The sequence below is a fragment of the Xenopus tropicalis genome, chromosome 8 (assembly GCF_000004195.4).
Source record: "Xenopus tropicalis strain Nigerian chromosome 8, UCB_Xtro_10.0, whole genome shotgun sequence".
Lineage (NCBI taxonomy): Eukaryota > Metazoa > Chordata > Amphibia > Anura > Pipidae > Xenopus > Xenopus tropicalis.
In genome coordinates this window covers 111,672,145-111,693,187 of record NC_030684.2, presented here as the reverse complement: position 1 = coordinate 111,693,187, position 21,043 = coordinate 111,672,145, and the positions used below count along the sequence as shown (strand labels likewise).

Sequence of the window (21,043 nt, the reverse complement as noted above, 5' to 3'; positions counted from 1 at the left end):
TCCTTTCAGAGAAGCTATTGTTTCTTTGTTGAAATGCATTGCCTTACTTCCATAGATCATGTGTTGCACTGCTCATAGCAAGTGATGCACAGACAGAATCCAGCATTTCCCCATGACAACAGAGTAACGTTGGTGACACTCCCTAGTGTGGGCTGCAGGAAAGTACCTGCCATAGGGCCACTCACTAAGCATTTTTAGTTACTTTCTCATTGCACTTAATGACTTTAAGAGGAAGGTTTGTCTCGGTCATTGTTTTTATAGCAATGGGAACACCAGGAACCCTTTTTAACCAGCTCCCATCACTATTCTGTATTGGAATCACAGTTTATTGCAGCCAGAAGAAACCACTCAAGACAGCAAATATGTTGCTCATTCCTACCTACCATCGTTTCCTCATAATGTCAGTTCACATCAGATTGGATTGCTAATGGTCCCCTTTTGAAGGTCATGCCTATCAAATGCCTATAATGACATTAGATGGTAGGGAAATATAGGATTTCCCCAGCATTATTCCTCTTATCCCCTTTGCAAAATTATCAGGCTAAATGTTGTCTTAGGGCTGTGGCACATGGGGAGATTGGTCACTGTGCGACAAATCTCCCCAATATGCCATCCCACCGGCTAGAATGTAAATCGGCAGTTGGATGGCATATGCGGTGCCTGGGCAGCTTCAGTGATTGTGGCAAATAGCTGCACCGCGTATGCCATTCCACTGGCGATTTACATTCTAGCCGGTGGGATGGCATATCGCGGGCGACTAATCTCCCCGTGTCACGGCCCTTAAGTGTAGAGCAATGTTTTGGGGCTTTTTATGGTTATGGATATAGGAGAATATTGGTGTCTCAGTCATTTAGGTGGACTTTATTAAAGACAGTAAATTATTTTTCATCAAAATATTACCCTGAATTTTAATGTGTACCTAAAAGATCAAATAGGCATTCTCCTCAAATCCTAACCTATCATTCATGCTTAGCCACCCTCTCAACACAAAGGGCCTTAATGTAACCACCAATTAGACTAAGCCCTCAGTTTTACACATTCAGCCACTGGTGTAGAGAGTAGGAAAGCACAAACCAAAAAGAGGCAAGTTCCCACATTCTCTGGTTTGAGGCCGACATTTGTTTCATGAACTCCTAATAAAAATTAGGAGTTCAGTTGGCCCCCCACGGAGCAACCATCTCAACATGTGGCCCTTGAAGGGCATCTTAAATCGGACTTGCCCATGCTCATCATGTTAAGGTACATCAGGCTTCAAAGAACTGTATGTAACAATTTGCTTGTTAGGTGATGCCTTTATAAATCAGAATTTAGGAGAACTATAAAAAGTAGTGACAACTGGGGGATAAGAAAACAGAAGGTTTTAGTAAATTATATGGAATAAATCCTATGTAAAAACCGGTGTGTGCCCTCAGATTTGGCACTTAGGTCAGGAATGTCACAGGACTGGTGATCTGGATAATACTTTTTATAGTGTTCTGAGAGTTTTTGCCTATGGGCAGGCTGCACATACTACCCATACAAGTTGCACCCTTTTACCCTAGGTTTACCCCATCTTCATCTTACAACCAGAACAGAAGCCATTTGTATAAAATAAACTTTACTGCAAAGTTTACAAAATATAACTTGTGATTTTCTGCTGTCTGGGTGCACCCCCGAGGGATGCAAAGAAAAGAAATTCATTGTGAATCAAATGCTTCCCTTGACCAGAACACATCCAGCATTGTATTTAGTCAGTGGCACAGCTAGGAGAGGCCAGCAACCCGATTATGGCTCTGTGCTCCTCTGGGATGAACATGGCAAAGCAAGAAAAAGGCAGGGGAAGGATACCCAGCCATCTGGCAGCAATATATATATATATATATATATATAATTATAGATAATGCACCCAGAGGACTGTTACAAAGTTGAATTGGTGATTTGCATGGCACACGAGCGCTTCCTTCCGTACACAGGTTGGGATGTTGCCAGCTGCTGGGAGGAGACGTGAACACAATCCAGTTCTAACACAAAGCAAGACACTATAGCGCAAAGCCCAGCTGTGGCAAGACAAGTCTGTATTGTTTCTACTTTTGGATGAGAAATAAACTTAGAAAAAATTTTCATCCCAATTTCCATGACTATAAAAGGGAAGGCAGCACTGTGGATAATACATTCGCTTCTGTACGAGGCCTACACAGCGACATGGTCCTGGAATGATGCAAATTATCACACATGGTAATAAAAGACAACGGGTCTGCCATCTCATTCTATCATGATTAATCCTCTGCCCCTTCATCCTCACTGTATTCACTATCACTGTCTCTGCCAGGATGCTCTGGCATCTTATGATGTTCTGTGCCCTTTTCTTCTTGCTGATCGATCACATGTGAATCCCCCCCTTCTCCTGTATCCATTGCCTCCTGCTGCACCCCTTCCGCAGTCCCGGATGCCCCCTCAGAGGGTTTGTTTTGCGTTTGCTTCTCTGAATGGGTTTGTTCAGTCTCTGGCTCCTTCACCTCAACCTGTCCAGGATCAGACTGGTTCATTTCAGTGGCTTCAGTTTCTGACTTCTGGGCCTTAGCTTCACTGTTTATCTCTGATGATGCTTGCTCAGAGTTGCCCATAGCACTGGCCAGCTTCTCCTCTTGCGCACTCCCTACTTCCATAGGTTTTAGTGTTTCCTCAGTGTCTATGGAATCAGCCATCTTCTCTGTGGTGCCCTCTTCTGTTTTTGAGATCTCCTGAGCAGCTTGTTCTGATGCTTCATTCCCATATTGGAAAGTCTCTGCATCTACTTCCATACCCTCGTCCTGAGTGGACAGATGATCTGTTTGTTGTGTTGAAGTAGGGGGAGGGAGAAGATCCTGTTAATGGAGGAAGAGATGCACAGTCAGTATTTAATTATACAAGCACAGCAAATGAAGAGTCAAATCCCACATTTCCAGTCTCCTAGAGAGCTACCTAATGATTGCACAGAGCTCTAACATATAACCCTTTCACAGCTAGCTCATATTTAATTCAATCTATATAACTGTAATTGTATTAAGATAGGTGCAGTTGAGTCATGAAAAGGGTTAGGATGCTGCTGCTAAAAGAATTCAGCACTGAAAGAGTACGTTGGATTTCCCTGGGAATAGCCAAACATTTCCATTCTCTGCTGCACGCAGTCATTAGGATTAGTGCTCCCGCAGCACATTCAGATTGCTGTGTAAAGGATTCCAGGGCTCTGCGGAAAGATGTATTGCTGAACTACTGGGATACTGCCAAGAACAGGAGGGGAACTCCCGCTACTGTGTGTCTGTCCTCTTCTAACACATAAATAACATCCCTACTGTACCGAGTAGCAGACTGGCGCAGTCACATTAATCCGATCAAGAGATTTTATGAAGCATGTAGATTGCTAGCCTCAGAGTGCTTATGGAAGGCCAGTTCTGCCATTATAAATATCAGTTATATGGAACTGGGAACCAGATACCAGCATTGGAATGTGAAAAAAAGATAAACATAGAATGTAGGGCTAATGTGTGTTTAACCCTATCCTAGGCGGATAAATGCACTCTTTACCTGGCGGTACTGGTACTTCTGACTTCTCTGCATCATCTGCATATACATATTGTACACAAAAGTCGCCATTTCGGGCATATTCTTAATGACTTGGGCTGAGTAGGGAGGTATGTCAACGTTCTGATAAAGAAGAAAAAAAAAAGAGGTGAGAGTTGGTCAAGGAAAAAGAAAGTTTTCTATGCGGTGTACACATTTAAATGCAGCTCACCCTTCTCTGGGTTGGGAAGGACTCTCCAGGCAAGATGTGCAGCTTTAGTGGGCGAGCTGTCAGCTGGCTAAAAACAGGGGTCAGCTCAAAACAGTTCTGGAACAGGGAAACTCTGGCAAAAACGTACAGGCCTAAGCGAGCTCTGGACATGGCCACTACCAGTCGTCTTACATCCCTGTAAGGAGAAACACAATAATGGGTTGCAGCATTGACCGGTAAATAGTTCAGTAACATGAACAAAAGACACTCTCATTAGGAGTGCTAATGAATTCTGGTATCTTTCAGTGCTAATTAGCATTAGCTCATTGACAACAAGTACAGCATTGGTTTCTCGACCTAGCAGTAGGCTGCCAAACTGGGCAGGGCAGACTGAAACCAGCAAGTCAATGTTCTAGTGGGCCGATATGCTGAAATACAGTAGCAGGGAGCTTACAGCAAATACCCATGAGCCAATATGGAACATATATTACAGTGATCAGCTATACAGTGCAGCTTGTGGGATGGGGGCTCCATATTATAGTTAGCACATGACTCAGATAGACTAGTGATTGAGCCATAAATGCTGTAGTGGGCCCAGGGATGCAAAAAGACCCAGGCATTCCAAGTACACAGGACCAAAAAGCCCCCTACCAGCCCAATACATAGTGACTGTACATGGTAACTTACAGAATGCACCGACTGCCAGCCCAGGCCTGCACTGTAGTCTACACCCCCAATCCCAAGCTCAGTTGCTAGCCCTGACCCCTGGTCAAACATGCTGTAAGCAAGCAATACCATCATAGCATTTAATACTAGGAGGCCATATTTCACAAGGAATTCCCCAGCCAACTGTTTGTTTAAGATTTATTAAAGGCAAACATTACATAGACATGAGTGAAATATTGTCTTTTGTGAGCTAGGGAACATGTTGTGACACTGAAGGTAAACGGACAGAAATAAGCTGCAGTTATGGTGAAGCACACAACAAATACTGGCTCAGTTATTGTTACTACAGCGACCCTGTATATTGTTTTGTAAGTAAATAACTGTAGCAGCGCATTGCTATTGGCAGTGACCCTGTTTGTTTATTGGGGTTTAACTACAATGGCAATGGAATGTTTATGCATTAACGACAATCCCAATCATCCAAACAAAAGTTCAGTAAACCAAATGTGCCCCCAAACTACACAGCTGCTCCAGTGAACACATTTATTCACCCCACTTCTGCTACAGAGCTGTCTATACAGCCTACCTTGCATATAAGCTCAAAAGATTGCCAACCGTGGGTAAGAAATGGGCAAAGAGAGGCAAGACGAACTTCCCATAACATTGCTACATGATCATGCAAGCACTTTTTTTGTACTGCTATTTCAACATGGCTTATATTCTCCTGCCATGCTGCAAGCAGGTGGTATGCTGGGTACGCATGGTATTATAGCGTCCTTGTTAGCGCACAGTGGCATCACATACAAACATACATGATAAGCACCGGATACCCCAGGATAATAGCCCTCCGTGAGCATGGCCAAGAATTCTTGGTAAGGACTGATTGATCTGAATAAATCCCCAGGGATCTCTCAGGCTGTGGATCATTTGCCAACAATGTTGTTAAGGAAGCTATAAGCAAGCAAACAACTGTCTTCTTCTAGAGGACTGCCTCTTACAGGTATCCGACCAGCTGGGGGCATGGATGCCAAAAGGAATATAATGCTGGGTGCTGCAGACAAAATAGTGATGTTTCTGATCTTCAGTCAGGGCCTAACAATGGCTATTTGGGATATAGGGGACTCTGTATTATGTATCAATGAGCAACTGCTGGACTGCGACTGCATGCATATAGTGAGCTTTAGGTTTATGGTACACAGACCGCTTTCAGCTGTCAAAGTCTTCAAAAATTGCCCCCAGCTACCTCCCATCAAAGTGAAGGAAAAACACAAAAAGCGCTGGTACTTTCACCTTCCCTAGTGAGAATTTTTGGGCTCAAACTTGTCAGTACTGGCACCATCAAGCACTTCCCATTCAAAATTACCAGCTGAAATGTACTCCTTGCTTTCCTGTATAAGGAACCATTTCATTAAGCATTAAGGTATAAAGCCCTCAGCCTGATATATTGTTTTTATCCTGTATAAATGATTGTGTTGGCTTGACAAAACATATAGCATCTAAAAGGGTCTGAAATCTTCTGCGACAGAGGCAAGGATTAATGCTCTCAGCACTGTGCTATTCTGCAGTACAGTTATGGGACCTGTTATCCAGAATGCTCGGGACCTAGGCTTTTCTGTATAAGGGGTCTTTCTGTAATTTGGATCTCCATACCTTAAGCCTGCAAATTATTTAAATATTAAGGGAGTGTTTTGCCTCCAATAAGGATTATATTTTAGTTGGGATCAAGTACAAGGTACTGTTTTATTATTACAGAGTAAAAATATGTAATAATTTGATTAAAATGGAGTCTATGGGAGACAAATTTCCTTTAATTCTGAGCTTTCTGGATAATGGATACAATACCTGTTCTGGCAAAATGATTCCATATACTTGCTTTGTACATCAAAAAATACAGATTATTCTACCTAATGTGCCAATTATTAATTGTGCTACGTGTCCAGAGGCCAATAATAATAAAGTGATGACAACAATCAAACAGGTAAAAGAGGTAAGCCATAACAAAAAGTTGCTTGAAGGGCCATTTCTAGCACATAGACCTCTAGCTGCACAGCTCTGTTGATCAGGATGGAATGTCTCAGCATCTGAAACTGTTGGTGCCCGCAGCAGTATAACATTGCAGCTGTACTGAAATATTATATTTGATGTTGCTTGTAATACACATTTCCATGTGTAAGACAAGATATATCACCCATTTTAAAATATGAGGACAGAAGTCACCTTGGAGTTTAATAACTTCTATAAATTCACTTGAACACAAACCATACGTTTCTGTAATCATGGAACTCATTCAAGACCTCAGCCACATCAGTAGAATAGTGCACAGTACTGTACTTCCACTATGGTATTTTTGCACAGTTAACTCCTTGTGTTCTGGGACTGTAAAATCTATCTTGTTCTAAAAATCTGACATCGTGCTAGGTGTGGTATTTGTTTTCCCTCTCTCTGTAGCCTTTGGCGCTGATCAGTGTTATCCGAGACCTTTTATAAACATGCACTTTTCTCCCCTTGTTTGGGGGAGCACAAACAACAATGCAGTCATTGAATTAACGCCTGCCTTCAGATGGTGTTACTTTCAGGGTTTCCTTGCTAACCTCTTCCCACAGGATTGCTTTAAGCAGGGTGGCCTGTCACTATGTCCCCCTTCTTATCCAGGTATCCCCTGCCTAAAGTCAGACTTGGTGCATGTGCACTACAAAATATTTGTGTGTGGTACTTGTAAGGTGGTACAAAAGAGGAGCACCAGCCCAGAGTAGGAGGTAAGCATTGGTTATTAATAGTCTGTGCCAGGCCCAGATTAGCAATCTGTGAAATCTGTCAAATGCCAGAGGGGCTGCTGTAAGATCCCACAGACAGTCACTATTTAGTGGGCTGGTGGGGGCTGTTTGGGCCTCTGTGTACTTGAAATGCCTGGGCCTATTTTGAATCAAACTCCGGGCATGGTCTATGCTATTAACAAATGACACAATATGGAAGTAGAAAGCAATATACAAAATATATGGACTGCATTTATAAGGCAACTTTAGGACGCAATCTGAAATCTCAGTTTTTGCTGCTGCTGCTGCTGTTGTTGTTGTTGTTGTTGTTCTAAACCATAATAATGCAGCACTAGGTAAACTGCACTCTCTCAAAGAGACTGTAGCTCTTCAGACTAGAGTTGTTCAGTCAGTGCCAAGACGTCAGCAGAAAGCTGTGTTAATAAGAGTCATATTTCTGTCAGTTCCGAGATGCAGTACCAGACCTCTCACCTTAGGTGACCCACTGCCTTGGTCCTGACTAGTGAAAGGATGATGTAGTCGTTTTGCTGTCCTTGAAATCTATCCACTGTAGTAACCTGCAGGCACACAGTAAGAGTGAATTACATCTATATGCACATATATTTATTAGAATACAACTATATGTTTTGGCTGATAATAAGCATAACATTCTTAATAGCACATAAAGCAAACAAGGTAAAAGTCTTACCTTACTGGGCTGACCAATCATGGGGTTATTTCCACATCGCTGATTGATGATGTCACGGATCAGATGCTTCTGTCCATTGTAGGTGGTTAAGATGCTGATACGATTGGCTGGGTATCCAAGTAGGCGCATATACATAAACAGTGCCACTGCATATTCAGCTTCAGCCAAATTCTGCGGGGTGACAAAGCTCAGCAGTGAGGAAGCTGTTCTAGAAATGCTTATCATGCCTGTTACAGATACAGGCTCATTAGGGCCTGTCATGGCATCACACAGAGTTATGGCATTATTTAAGTCAGGTGTCTTAATTACAATAAGTTCTCTCTTGAGATCTCTTTTCTGCAGTAGTTTAGTGATCAGTGTCACAGACAGAGTTTATAAAACAGGCAAAACACTTTAAAGCAATAAAATGCACTGAGCCACAGAGTATAAAAGGCACACAGTGTTTTTCCCTGAAGAAAATAAACACAATAGTGGGACACCGTTCAATTTCAATCTTTTCCTTCTCTACCCGTTAGTTCTCACATTAGCCCAGTTTTACACTTATAGCTACCCCTTCTGATTTAATTGCCCAGTAAAGCTGAAATACCTGGTAAAAGTATGGGTTGGGCTCTGACTCTCCAACGCCATTGAAATCTACCACGTTGACAAGTTGGAAATCATATAAAAGCCCGGCATTGGCTGTTTGGAATTCAGGAAGAAGCTGGACATGAGGTAGATTTCCCAGGCTCTTATAACGCCAGTTGTATAAATTGCACAGGCTGTTTGGAATAAAAACGAAGTTGTATTTAAGGAGAATAAAGAAGGAGGGAAGAAAACAAAACAACGCCTGTATAGTAGTTGGGAGGGTCAAGCTTTGCTAGAGTAGAGCATACAAGCAATATATTTACAATCATGTATACCTTGCTCTTGCTCTTCCCTGGGCATCAAGGTCAACTGTTGGCACACCCAGACGAACAAATCTGGTAAAGAGTGACTGCTCCATATTGGAATACTTTTGGAAGGCCATGTTCTTAATGACAGGGGGTAGCTGATGGTGGTCCCCTATCATGATCCAGCGCTTTAGACGGCTGAAACCATCCTCCGGATTCTTTGAAGAGAAAAATGTTTTTTTTACAGGATTGCTTATATATACATATATATATATATATATATATATACACATATATATATACACATATATATACATATATCATGTTGGTCTAAAGCAGCAACTAAGAACCAGACTATTGTAAATTTTATTATCTGTAGCATTTCCAGTTCTAGGAGTTCTACAGATTTTACTTTGCTACTACATTGCTCTCCTGCCTAAGAGCAACAAAGAGGGAAGAACAATTAGCTCTGGGGTGCAACTGACAAAGGGCCCCAGACAACAGTAGACGTATAAACCAGGTGGAGGTGTTATTTTTATCTCATACTTTGTCACCCTTTTTGTGCCCCTGCATTAAGCAGCATTGCATGCAAAGGCACAGGGTGGTGGGAGGCATGTGTCAATAGAGTACACAAGTGGTAGCACCATGTGACGCAAGGAGCTAGCGAGCTGATGTTAAATACAGGCCTCCTTTGTGCACCTTGTGCCAGATTTTTAATCCAATGGAAGGTACAGAGAGCAGCTTGCATCTACTAATGCAGCAGACGTGCGTATGGCCGCTAAAGGGCATGATTATATGCCCTTAGCAATCCAGCACTTGGGCCCATGAGTGCTTCAGCACAGCAGCATAACAAAAGTAAATTAAAACAAAAAAAATGCTAGCTGCAAAATCTCTACACTACAAGTTCATTTTAAGATAAACGGTCCCTTTAAAATTGTATAATGGATAAAGGTGGGATATTAAGCAATCAACTAAACAGAGCTTATGATAAACACTATTTTCATTTTTTCTGATCTGTACCTTGGCATGAAATTAAAACCTGCTGGTAATAAATGGTGCTTTACTAGAATCAAGGCTGCATTCAGTCTTTTGCAGCACTTCATAGGACTGGTTTTCTTGTAATTTTATTTTAAAAGATTTAACCCCTAAGGGAAGAGGAAGAACTGAATTATTAGGAGATCCCTTATGGCAGCAAAGGGGTCACTGGCAAGAAGTGAGATGCCAAGGGATGCCCCAGAGGAAAAGGCTGTGTTTTATGCTGAGCTGACTCGGTTACCTGGGTTTTCACCCCATGTAACCTTAGTGCAATAAGGTCAGGGTTAAAGATCATACCTGGAGGAGGAGGGGGATGAACGTCTCAATTTCAAGAATCTGAGCGGCTTCTTCCATCAGGATGTTATCGTACTGCAGAGTAGAGAGGAACCAAGAGTCAGCAAGAATTGAATGGAAGCCTCAAGGTGACTGTCTGCAGATGACAGAATAGTCTACAGCTGCAGAAAATCTGGGCCAACAACTAAAGAAAGGAACATTTCTCAACACTCAGTGCATGGCAGAAAAAGAAAGCTTATGACAGAGAACAAACAAATAACAATGTAACTGAATAAGAAAGAATGGGGGTTCTTTATAGTTGCCAGATATGTCTATTCATTCCACCACTGATGCATTTAAAGGATATCAAGTAATCAGTGAAGTCAATATGACAAAGTATAAGGTTATTTAGTTTTCTAGGCAGCTTTCCATTCCCTCTTTGCTGTACAGTAAGCATTTCTTACCTTGAATCCCAGCTCCACAAGGTCATGGCGTTTCAGTGCAGCATGTGTGCAGGTCATGGCAATGATCTTGGCTTCCTTGACCAGAAGGTATTTGGAGCGATCTAGCCCGCTACGCAGCAACTCGAAGGCTCGAAACTCCTGAAGAATGCAAAGTGTGAAACTGATATTCATAGGATTCACTGCCTGTGTCTGGCAGTGCCACTGCTTATGACTTAGGGACACTATAGCTAAATGAAATTTAGTAGATTAGTACCTACTGACATATGTTGTTAAGATTCATGAGACTGCCAGGGCAACCTTTGCCAGATAGCAAGGTCTGCTTTCATATACAAACCTGCCACTATTATTCCTCCCATTAAACACAGTATAAATGTAGGAATAATACAGTGTGGAAGAGAACCCTACGCTGCTGAGGACCAGTTAGCAACAATTTTCCCCCAACTAGGGGGAAAAAAATTACACAATTAAAGAATATATGTTGGGTTCTCAATAATTTATTAAACAACATCCACTTTTTAAAATAAGGTTTCACTAAAGGGGTGGTTAACTTTAAGTTAACTTTTAGTATGTTATAAAATGGCCAATTCTTAGTTGGACTTAATTCAAAAACTATAACTTTCCTTTTCTGACACTTTCCAGCTTTCAAATGGGGGTCACTGACCCCCAACAGCCATTGTACAGCAATTGTATTGTTACTTTTTATTTCTTATCTTTCTATTCAGGCCCTCTCCTGTTCAAAGTCTAGTCTCTCATTCAAATGAATTCCTGATTGCTAGATTCATTTGGACCCTAGCTACCAGGTAGCTAAACAAAAAGATAATAATTCAAAAACCACAAATAAAAAATGAAGACGTATTCCAAACTGTCTCAGAACAACACTCTATAACATGCTAAATAACTCCTTTAATAAACTGATAACCCAACAAATATCCCTTTATACATGGGTACCTAAGATGAATCAAGCAGTGCTTCTCTCTGAATGAGAAGTGAACATACCTCAAGCTGAGTAAAAATCTTCTTGATGTGTCGGAAGCAACCTTCAGCCAGCTCTATGTCCTCCTCATACGTTTGACCTTTAAAGATGGGCTGAGGAGCATTGGAGAAGTAGGAATGGAAGGGAAAATGTTTGCCAACATCACTCACATCTGGAGTGTGATTGGATTTGGATTTCACCTTGCTCAGGTAAGCCTCCCATCGAGACATGACCTGAAGGAGGGAAGATAAAGATAGGTGCTATTTCAAACAACTGTTCTGTAAAAAGGAGTCACAGTAACATTTTATTTGGTGAACTGAGTTTATTAGGCAAAATCTACGGCTTCGGATTTAGCAGTACTGGCTGAGCACTAGGAGTGGGTTATGGGGTTTAAGAGATATACAAAGGAAGGTCAAGATTTATTAAGATGGCGCCATGTCCTTCTGGCATTGCTGGTACTGACAGCACAAAGCTTTGGTAGGTTTAAAAATATGTGCATGAAGCGTATGCTTTTATCAAGGTGAAAGGACAATCTTAAGGTGAACAGACCTTGAGAAGTGGCGGCACCCAACCACACAGCGATAGGTGAGCTTTGCTGTGACAAATAAGATTAGGCAGAGCAGTGCTGCACTTTTTAATAGCTACCAGATGGTGCCAGTCATCAACACCATACCTGCACGCTCATTTACCATGCAATATAGCACAACAGAAGCAGCAAAGATTTTAAAAATCGAAGTGGGAATAGTACATGCTGAAAATAATGGAGCACCTTCTTCATACCATCTTGCAACAAATATCTTGGCTATAGTATTTGGTTACTAAACATTATATTTAATGAGAAAATACCCCCTTTTTTAAACACGAACCCAGCAAGTTGGGTTTATATAAAAAAGGTAAATAACTGAGAAATGAACTGGCACAAATAAATATAAATGTATGTTTAACTTGTTTTTTAACATACCATAAGAAACCATTTCCCCACCCACTTGGGCACAGAGTGCAACCTCTCCTTCTCTCCATCTCATCTTGTTATATGATAAAGTTATGGATTCTGGGACATGAAGTTCCTTTGATTTACAAAGAATCTGTGCACCACCCACTATGGAAAGCAAGGGCTTCAAAACCATCATTTCACATTGGAACAAGGTAAGGAAGGGGTTACATTACACTAGGGAGGTGGGAAAAAGGAAAACTGTGCATCACCCACTATGGAAAGCAAAAGCTTCATGTTCCAGAAACCATCACTTAACAATGGAACAGGGTAAGGAAAGGGCTACATTACACTAGGGAAATGGGGGAATGGTCCCACTGAGCAGAGAGAGATTATCACGGTCTCCTTTCAAATCAGTGAAATTGAGAATGTTAGTGTAGAATAACAAAACACACAAATTTAGACAGTGGTTACACACCTACATATGCCCAACTCCATGAGGTCATATATAAAAAAAGGGAGGTATATTTTAAGCGTTTGTGTTTGCTATACATGATATGGAGAACGTAAAGGTCCCAGTGCCTTCTGACATTGGATGGTTGAGGATGCTGGGGAAGTACTATACATAAGCAGGTAGAGTCAGCTTTGCTTCAATAGAGAGCCCATATTTGGGTATCTAATAATGTCTGGGGCTTTTACCCTAACATCTGAATATTTATTATGGTTCAAGAGGGGCAGTTCTGTTGGGCTCACATATATATAAAAGACAGAATGTTTACCTATAAGTGACAACTAAGGGACCAAATTCCCAAGTAAAACAGTAGCTCAATTGGTGGGAGCACATTTCCACACATACTTACCTGGTACAAGAAGAAATGGCCAGCGGTCTCGCAGGTATAGGACACATCTCCTGGCACCCCCAAACTCTCTTGTAATCTTCCAACCTCCTTAAGTAACTCCAGTCTTCTTGCTAGTACATAATTCACTCTTCCATACCTGGGTAGTGAACAATATCCTCATGTGACATTCAGAAACATAACACTTTCCCAGGAGATGTATTTACTTACACTGAGGCAGAAACACAGGGGGATTCACTTTATAACATAGGCACAAAAATACAGCAGTGCAGTTACCAACAACAACCAATCAGATATCTACTTCCACTGCTTCCAGTGTTTAATGTGGACTTGATTGATTAAAACATACTGATAATTAATTTCTATGGCTTACTGTAGCAATGCAGTTCTGTACCAGTGTTAGTAAATAACTTGCCATGAAACTTCTAGTGTGTATGTGTGTACACAGACATGGAAAGGGATAAGAAAAATTATAGGGTGGAAGGTAGATGTACAGCACTGGAAACACACAGATGCACATTCTGTTGGGACTAAACTACCAGTGGCATCACTGCATTTGCTCAAACTAAAATTTGGGGGCCTTCACATTGAGTTACCATGTCTGCCCAACCGTGTCCCAGCCCTGCAACTGCATGGATAAGATGGCATGGGTGCAGACAGGAAGAAGGTTTAGAGGTAGAATGATGTGAGTTCTTACCAAGTTTCCCTCTTACCCAGGCTGCCCCATAGATCAGGGGCTTCCAAAAAAGATAAGTATATATTGCAAAGAAGAAAAGGCACGTGGGCAATATCATATAAACTGGAACTGGTGCAGGAGAAAAGGTCACTAAAGACACTGTTGCAATACATGGTACAGGCAAGGCAATTAATGAAAAACATGAATGATACTGAAAGCCCTAAGTATTGTATTTACTCCAGGCCTCAAGCCCAGAACCAGCAGTATTTAGAGGAAACACACGTTGTTGGTCCTGCTGGCGGGGAAGGTGTTAATTGATTTTCCTCACCTGCTGAAATCCTTCTCAGTCTCCAGCTCCTCCTCTCCATGGCCCAGACGCAGGAGGTGCCTCTCGTCAATATCCAGAGCCATAATCTTCTCAAACAGCTGGTTCAGAGCCTACAGATTGATAGGAACAGCAGAAGAGGTGGGTTCACAAACTCTGTGTGGAAGTTCTAGGAAGAAGGGGGGGGGGTTTGGTAGGCAGTAGGGGTAACAGACTGCCAAATATTCCACTGAAATTACTCACGCAAAGCCACTATAATACGGCATATCCACTGACAAATTACTTATTAAGACTATTTACCATTTATTTTGTCCTTTAATAATGAGTTAAGCCCCCAGCTCATAAGCTGAGAGATACATAGAAACCATAATGGTCACCGTGTTATAGATTCAGTACCCAAGAGGGACCATAATAACAGTCTGGGAACCTGTGCCTTAACTTGTATCAAGGGTACACAAATGGGAGCCACCATGTGCTCCTCAGCAGAGACAACCTCCAAAGACATCAGTGAAACAACACCATCTAGTGGTTATAAGAAGATGGTACTATTCTATTAAAGGGTAACTAGAGGCAAAACTTTTCAAAACCATTTTCAAAAAGTTACCATTTTTTGTGCCATAAAAGTTTCTGGTTATAGTTATTAGTCAGTAAATAGAATGAAAAGGCAGGGGATCAGAAGCTGTACATAACCAAAATATATACCATAAAGCAATATGGCAACATCTTATGATGTGAAAAGTAAATACACAGCAAATATCAATAAACTGCAAAATGTATGCTTGTTCATTAAGATGGCATGGGACTTTAGGCTAATGCCACACGAGGCGTAGGGCTGTGTAAACGCGAGACTTTGCATTCTCTCGCTTTTTCATGCGTATATCGGCTACATGTGCCTGCCCCCGAGCGTATCCCATTCATTCGGGTGCAGGCACAAGTAGCAGGCGTAGGGCTGATTTTTCGGCAAGCGTTTTTCCGCTTGCCAAAAAAATCAGCCCTACGCCGCGTGTGGCATCAGCCTTAACTGCGTTTCCTAATCTCAATACATTGTACAACTTAAAGAGTTCCTCCATCTTTGTCCTTACACTGTCTAAACTATAGAAAAATTAAGGAAATGTACAACAAGTCTGATAAGTAGGAGATATTTACTGTTTGGTGGTAAGGTTTTTAATTAAAATGTTTTAATCTGTAGCTGAACAGATTAAATGTATAATGTATATATGATGTATAAGTAAGTATATTTCGTCTAAGTAAACTCATATTAACTGTTATACACTACAGTTGTTTCAAAAGACTGGAGGCCTTATTTACTAACACTAGGGAAATTGGCACCAGTGCAGTAACACACAGAAAGGAATAAGAACTATTGTATTACTGCATATTGCTATATTACTTACTGTGCTAAGGCTACTGGTAGTTAATGGGCCCCTGGGTGGTCTTTATGTATTCTATTAATACTGTTCATAATAAAAGGGACTACAATGCCAGTAAGTCTTCATACCACTATCTGTATGGGATATTCTGAAAGTTTCTGTGATTTATACACAGTTCGCAGTCAAAACCCTGCATTCTATTGATGGCATAAGAGGCTAGTACCACATGACACTTATTCTGGCCGAGAATCAGCTGATCCACTGGCCTCTGCTTGTTCCTGTGTCTGCACCAAGAGGCACTGTGCCTGTGTAGATGTTCTTCTTGGTACAGAAACAGGAGCAAGCAAAGGCCAGCAGGTTGGCTAATTCACAGGCTGCGTATATATCAGCCCTTTGTGATGCAAACCTCCTCCCAATCATCTTACATCTACTGCTGGTGCGGGGAAAAGACACTTTTACCCAACACTTGAAGTTAAACAGATTACCAAAACATAGCGCCATGAATACACTGCACTTGGGAAATATCTGTATATCTTCTGCCGCAGAACTAAATCTCTCCTGTTATGCAAGTACCTGATTGGAGTGCGTCACAATAAGGGTTCTCTGCTCCGGGAAGTTGTGATACAGATTGGAAATGATCTGGACAGCTACGTCTGTTTTTCCTGTGCCAGGTGGTCCGACTACCTAAAAGTAAAGCAAGCAAAAATGAGAAAGTGAGTATTAGGAAAATCGTATCGCTTTCTGCCAACACAGTCCCAATGTCACAACACAGGCATTATTAACCTAAGGACCAGAAGACTATCCCCTACTTTGTGTCAATGATAGGTGCCAGCTCTTTGATGTTTGCTGCACTCTTGCATGTTAACACAAGGCACAGATCAAAGGGCACAATGGAAATGTAAAATCTAATGCACCAGAACTGTTTTTTTCACACTGGGCTCATAGATTCAATGCTTTATGGCACAAAACAGTTTAAATTTCTTGCTACAACAGATAGAAGCAATTAAAAGGAGTGACATTAATTCTCAGGTGAATCTGAGAGCCTCCCAGCCTTAATGTAGGTCCCATCTGACAAAGCCCAAGGCACACAGTTATAGCGGCTGCATCGCCATCACGTTAATGGCCTTCTTTATAGACATAATCATTAAACATATAAATCACGCAACAATTAATTGCATAGCCAACAAATGCTGCAGTGTTGGAGGTCATTAGGGTCTGGGTAAAGATAAATGGTATGAACAAGATAATAAGACCTTTCAAGGGATTCTAACATCATTTGATAACCCACTTAACCCCCTTCATGTAACTGCTACAAAAAGCATCAGAATGTTTGTTAGTTAATTTCTAAAATGAAATAAAAAAAAAACCTTATTATGCTTTTTTGAGCATATGTTGAATAACTATTTGCTAGAGTTAATACATTTGCCTTATGAATTAATTAAAAGCTAAACGTATACTTATTTTCCACTTCCTCAAGTTAAGCTATTGCCTGCTCAGCCTACAGTTCCAAACTTGCCATTGTAGCACTGGCGACTGCCTGCTTATTACCACCCACAGGCCTCCTATTGTATTCATATTTGACAATGATGGTGAAAACACTGGTGGTCCTACAGGCCTAACACAAAAGAAAGCATGTGGGAAAGGGTCTGTCATAGAAAGGGTGCATAGCCTGGTCCCTTTCTCCATAGAAAGGAGATCACCCTGCATTTTCATCATCATTTTAGTGTGAGCTGGACAAATATGCTGGATTACTGGTCCAGTTAATAAAAAAAAAAAGCAGGACATAAATGGAGTTTTCAAGGTACCATATGCTGAATGCATTACAAACTGGTATCATCTGCTAAATAAAGTGCAAATACATTATGAGAACTTGCTTTATGGGTTTCTACATCCAGGAAGCTAACCAATAGTGACTGAATGACAAAGCTACACTAATCTGTTCAGAAATACTTGTCGAGTTCATATAAACCACTGGAGAAGCAGCGATATGGATCTTACATGTGCCCGTGCTTACGGACAAGCAAACAGCAACGGCACTCAAGAGCTACATACGGGCATTGCCCTTAAAAATCCTTTATTGCGGAAATGCAACGTTTCGAGGCTAGGACAGCCCCTTTGTCAAGCATAAACATACGTGAAAGTGACGGCAATATATAACCCACCCATTAACAATAATTAGCAGCAATCAATTAAACAAATTAACAATGTAATAGTGATAATACTAATCATAGAAAAACATTTTTCTACACAAAACTACATAGTGTACAATAGCATAATTTTAAAATAGCATAATTTTAAAATAGCAGAAACATATTTTATAATGTAACAAAATTATTATAAGTGAATTTAACCAAAATTCCCAATCTCAAAAGTGACTCAGTGTTTACACAGTAAACTTGAATAAACTTCCAGTTTCAACAGTGACTCAGTGCTGTAAAAAAGAGCAGACCCTGCCAGATACAAAATAAGAAAACAATGTTGCTGAATTAAAAATGTTACAACGATTTAAAAACATTTAACAATAAAATACAAAGTTGCAGAAAAAGAAATGTATCTTCTTTTTCTGCAACTTTGTATTTTATTGTTAAATGTTTTTAAATCGTTGTAACATTTTTAATTCAGCAACATTGTTTTCTTATTTTGTATCTGGCAGGGTCACTGTTGAAACTGGTTTCAAGTTTCAAGTTTACTGTGTAAACACTGAGTCACTTTTGAGATTGGGAATTTTGGTTAAATTCACTAATAATAATTTTGTTACATTATAAAATATGTTTCTGCTATTTTAAAATTATGCTATTTTAAAATTATGCTATTGTACACTATGTAGTTTTGTGTAGAAAAATGTTTTTCTATGATTAGTATTATCACTATTACATTGTTAATTTGTTTAATTGATTGCTGCTAATTATTGTTAATGAGTGGGTTATATATTGCCGTCACTTTCACGTATGTTTATGCTTGACAAAGGGGCTGTCCTAGCCTCGAAACGTTGCATTTCTGCAATAAAGGATTTTTAAGGGCAATGCCCGTACGTAGCTCTTGAGTGCCGTTGCTGTTTGCTTGTTTGGAATCTGTGGGGAGGGTGCCGATCCCTCTCTAGCATTGTGCACCGAGCGGTGAGTTTCCGTTGGAGGGCTGAGGGAGTGCGGGTTTGGATTCGTTGTTTGCCCGTGTTTATGGATCAGGAGTAAAGAGAAGCAGAGCCAACAGCTGGCGGTTTGAAACAAAACTGTAAGTGATATAAAGCAGATGTACAGCACAATGTACAGCAAACAATGAAATACAGGCTCTCCTAGTTCTCCAGTGCAGTCTACCCTGCTACATATATTTTAACCCCCATGTACATGTTAATATGTTTAAATCTCCAGGTAATTTGGCAGGGCTAAATAAACGTACTTGACAAAAAAACACTTGATACAAAAAAAGGCAAAGCTTGCCACCTCGTCACATGTTGCATAGGTTCATGGGCTTACTTTATGCAGATGTACATACCATAGTAAGGCCAGGCTGCATGCCTGCACGGATAGCTTCCGTCTGGGTAGATGTGAACTGGATGGTGTTGCTAAAAGACAGAATGAGAAAAAATTCTTTCATTTTGAAATAACATGTGGCCAAGTGTTAGGTTAGGATAACCATGACCATAATGTAATCTTCATGCAGTACTAGCAGCAACATAACTATATATGGAAAGTCCGGGCAGATCTGACTAACAGGGGCATCATTTTGGAGTTTTTGGCAAGTGATGGTACGCTCGATGAAATCTGCAGGTAGGATTGTTAATTTGCATTTATTTTTGCACATAATCCTTTTGGGCATTTAAAAAAAATCAAATGGTAAGTGAGCAGCAGTTTAGGACTAAATCAATGTCCTTTGCTCTCAGCTCTTTACAGTTCAGCAAGTGCACCTCTGGTTATGTCTACGGCTGGGTAAATACCGTTTTGGTTGGTTGTATGGGTAAGGCCCTCTGTTCGGTATGACATGTGGCTCTACAGTCAAGGTGGGGGTCTCTTCCTGCTCAGTTTCTTCTTCGGAGCCTTCTTTCCGCTTCTTACCTTTGCCTCCATAGACAGGAAACGTAATTCTGAAGGAGGAAAAAGCAGCATGCAATGTAGTCATCACTACAATATAACGCCAACAGATCTGTGTAACCAGCAGTGAGAAATTTGAAAGCCTGGTACTGGTTTAACTATGACGTTTATGTATGGTTCTTACCTAAAAGGGGCCTTTTGCATGGATGGATCAGCCACTGTCACCTTAGTTTTGTAGCCCGGAAAACATGACTTAAGGTGGTCCAAACTTAAAAAGGTGTCATTGAAGTCCAGTGTTGAAATCTGATTTGGCATTTTTGTGTAGTGGGCACTTCCTGGGTCTCCATAACCCAAAATGATGTCATGAAGCCAGTCAGGCACCACACAGTCTGTGTTCATCAGCTTCCGGATGGTCTCAAGAACAGCCTAATGGGAGCATGAAAGAGAACAGAATATTCCTGTGTAACTACTCATTCTACAGAAGGTATCATAACTAATGCTAATGATTCAGCATGATATCTGAAAATATGTTGCTTAAAATAGCTGATACAGCATAATAAGATGCTGAGGGTCATTTCCTACAAACAGTAGTATAACAAGGACCATCGTTCCCCCATCTTTGGTTTAGACAGTGATTTTTTGACAAAAGCATGTTTAGAGCATGGAGTTGCTGGCTTTCAATATGGTACATAAACCCACGCACACAAACGTTCATACAGACACTTTGAATACAAGTATGAGTGATTTGACAAAACTTAATTCCCTTTCAGAACATAGATAATTAAAAGCAGCCCAAGAGGAATGCATAAAGAGCACCCACTGCTGCTGACTTCTCACTTCTACCCTGTTGCTCATTCTGCACTTTTATCATTAAACCCCTTAACTGGCATAGTCCTTCAGTTGTGTCCATGATACTCCTGAACAGAAGCCTGCCCAGGTTTATCCAACTCAGCTCTTAGCATGTGGGACTTAAATACAACTACTTAAATAAAACTACATAGAGAAACTGCAAGCAGATCCATCTATAATCCATCTAGATTCATCTTTAAATTTTCAAGGATTTCATCCTAAGTGGGCAATCATCTGTGCATGGTCATCTGGGCCAACCTTAATTTATACAGTACTCTTACAGTCAGTACAGTCAATAGAAGCAGATAAGAGTTTCTGTTGATAGTCACCTTAAAGTTATTTTCTTTGGGCTTCCGCCTCATAATCAAGTTAAATGTTTCATACACATCCTCTGCCCCAGTCTGGATGGTGTTAGTCATGTCCTGCTGGTACTGGTTGGGGTCAAGGAACACCCGGAATGTTCTGGAGTCTCCTCTAAGTATGGGTTTGGGTTCTGGACCTATGAAACCAAAAAGAAACACATTACTGCTACTGA

General features: G+C 40.9%; 1 protein-coding gene across 1 annotated transcript in view; it reads right to left on the bottom strand.

Annotated features, from left to right (window-relative positions):
- Positions 1 to 1,342: 1,342 nt before the first annotated feature.
- Positions 1,343 to 21,043, bottom strand: part of aqr (aquarius intron-binding spliceosomal factor) — a 37,635-nt gene continuing 17,934 nt past the window's right edge. Inside the window, exons 19-35 of the mRNA XM_002932843.5 lie at positions 20,838 to 21,007; positions 19,844 to 20,085; positions 19,566 to 19,712; positions 19,124 to 19,193; positions 16,205 to 16,315; positions 14,265 to 14,374; positions 13,264 to 13,399; positions 11,496 to 11,705; positions 10,500 to 10,637; positions 10,060 to 10,131; positions 8,758 to 8,945; positions 8,445 to 8,616; positions 7,859 to 8,029; positions 7,642 to 7,727; positions 3,752 to 3,926; positions 3,544 to 3,663; positions 1,343 to 2,843 (exon numbers count right to left, since the gene is read on the bottom strand). Coding sequence (XP_002932889.2) covers positions 2,256 to 2,843; positions 3,544 to 3,663; positions 3,752 to 3,926; positions 7,642 to 7,727; positions 7,859 to 8,029; positions 8,445 to 8,616; positions 8,758 to 8,945; positions 10,060 to 10,131; positions 10,500 to 10,637; positions 11,496 to 11,705; positions 13,264 to 13,399; positions 14,265 to 14,374; positions 16,205 to 16,315; positions 19,124 to 19,193; positions 19,566 to 19,712; positions 19,844 to 20,085; positions 20,838 to 21,007 — 2,906 coding nt within the window. The 3' untranslated portion in view covers positions 1,343 to 2,255. The remainder of the gene's footprint in view (positions 2,844 to 3,543; positions 3,664 to 3,751; positions 3,927 to 7,641; positions 7,728 to 7,858; positions 8,030 to 8,444; positions 8,617 to 8,757; positions 8,946 to 10,059; positions 10,132 to 10,499; positions 10,638 to 11,495; positions 11,706 to 13,263; positions 13,400 to 14,264; positions 14,375 to 16,204; positions 16,316 to 19,123; positions 19,194 to 19,565; positions 19,713 to 19,843; positions 20,086 to 20,837; positions 21,008 to 21,043) is intronic.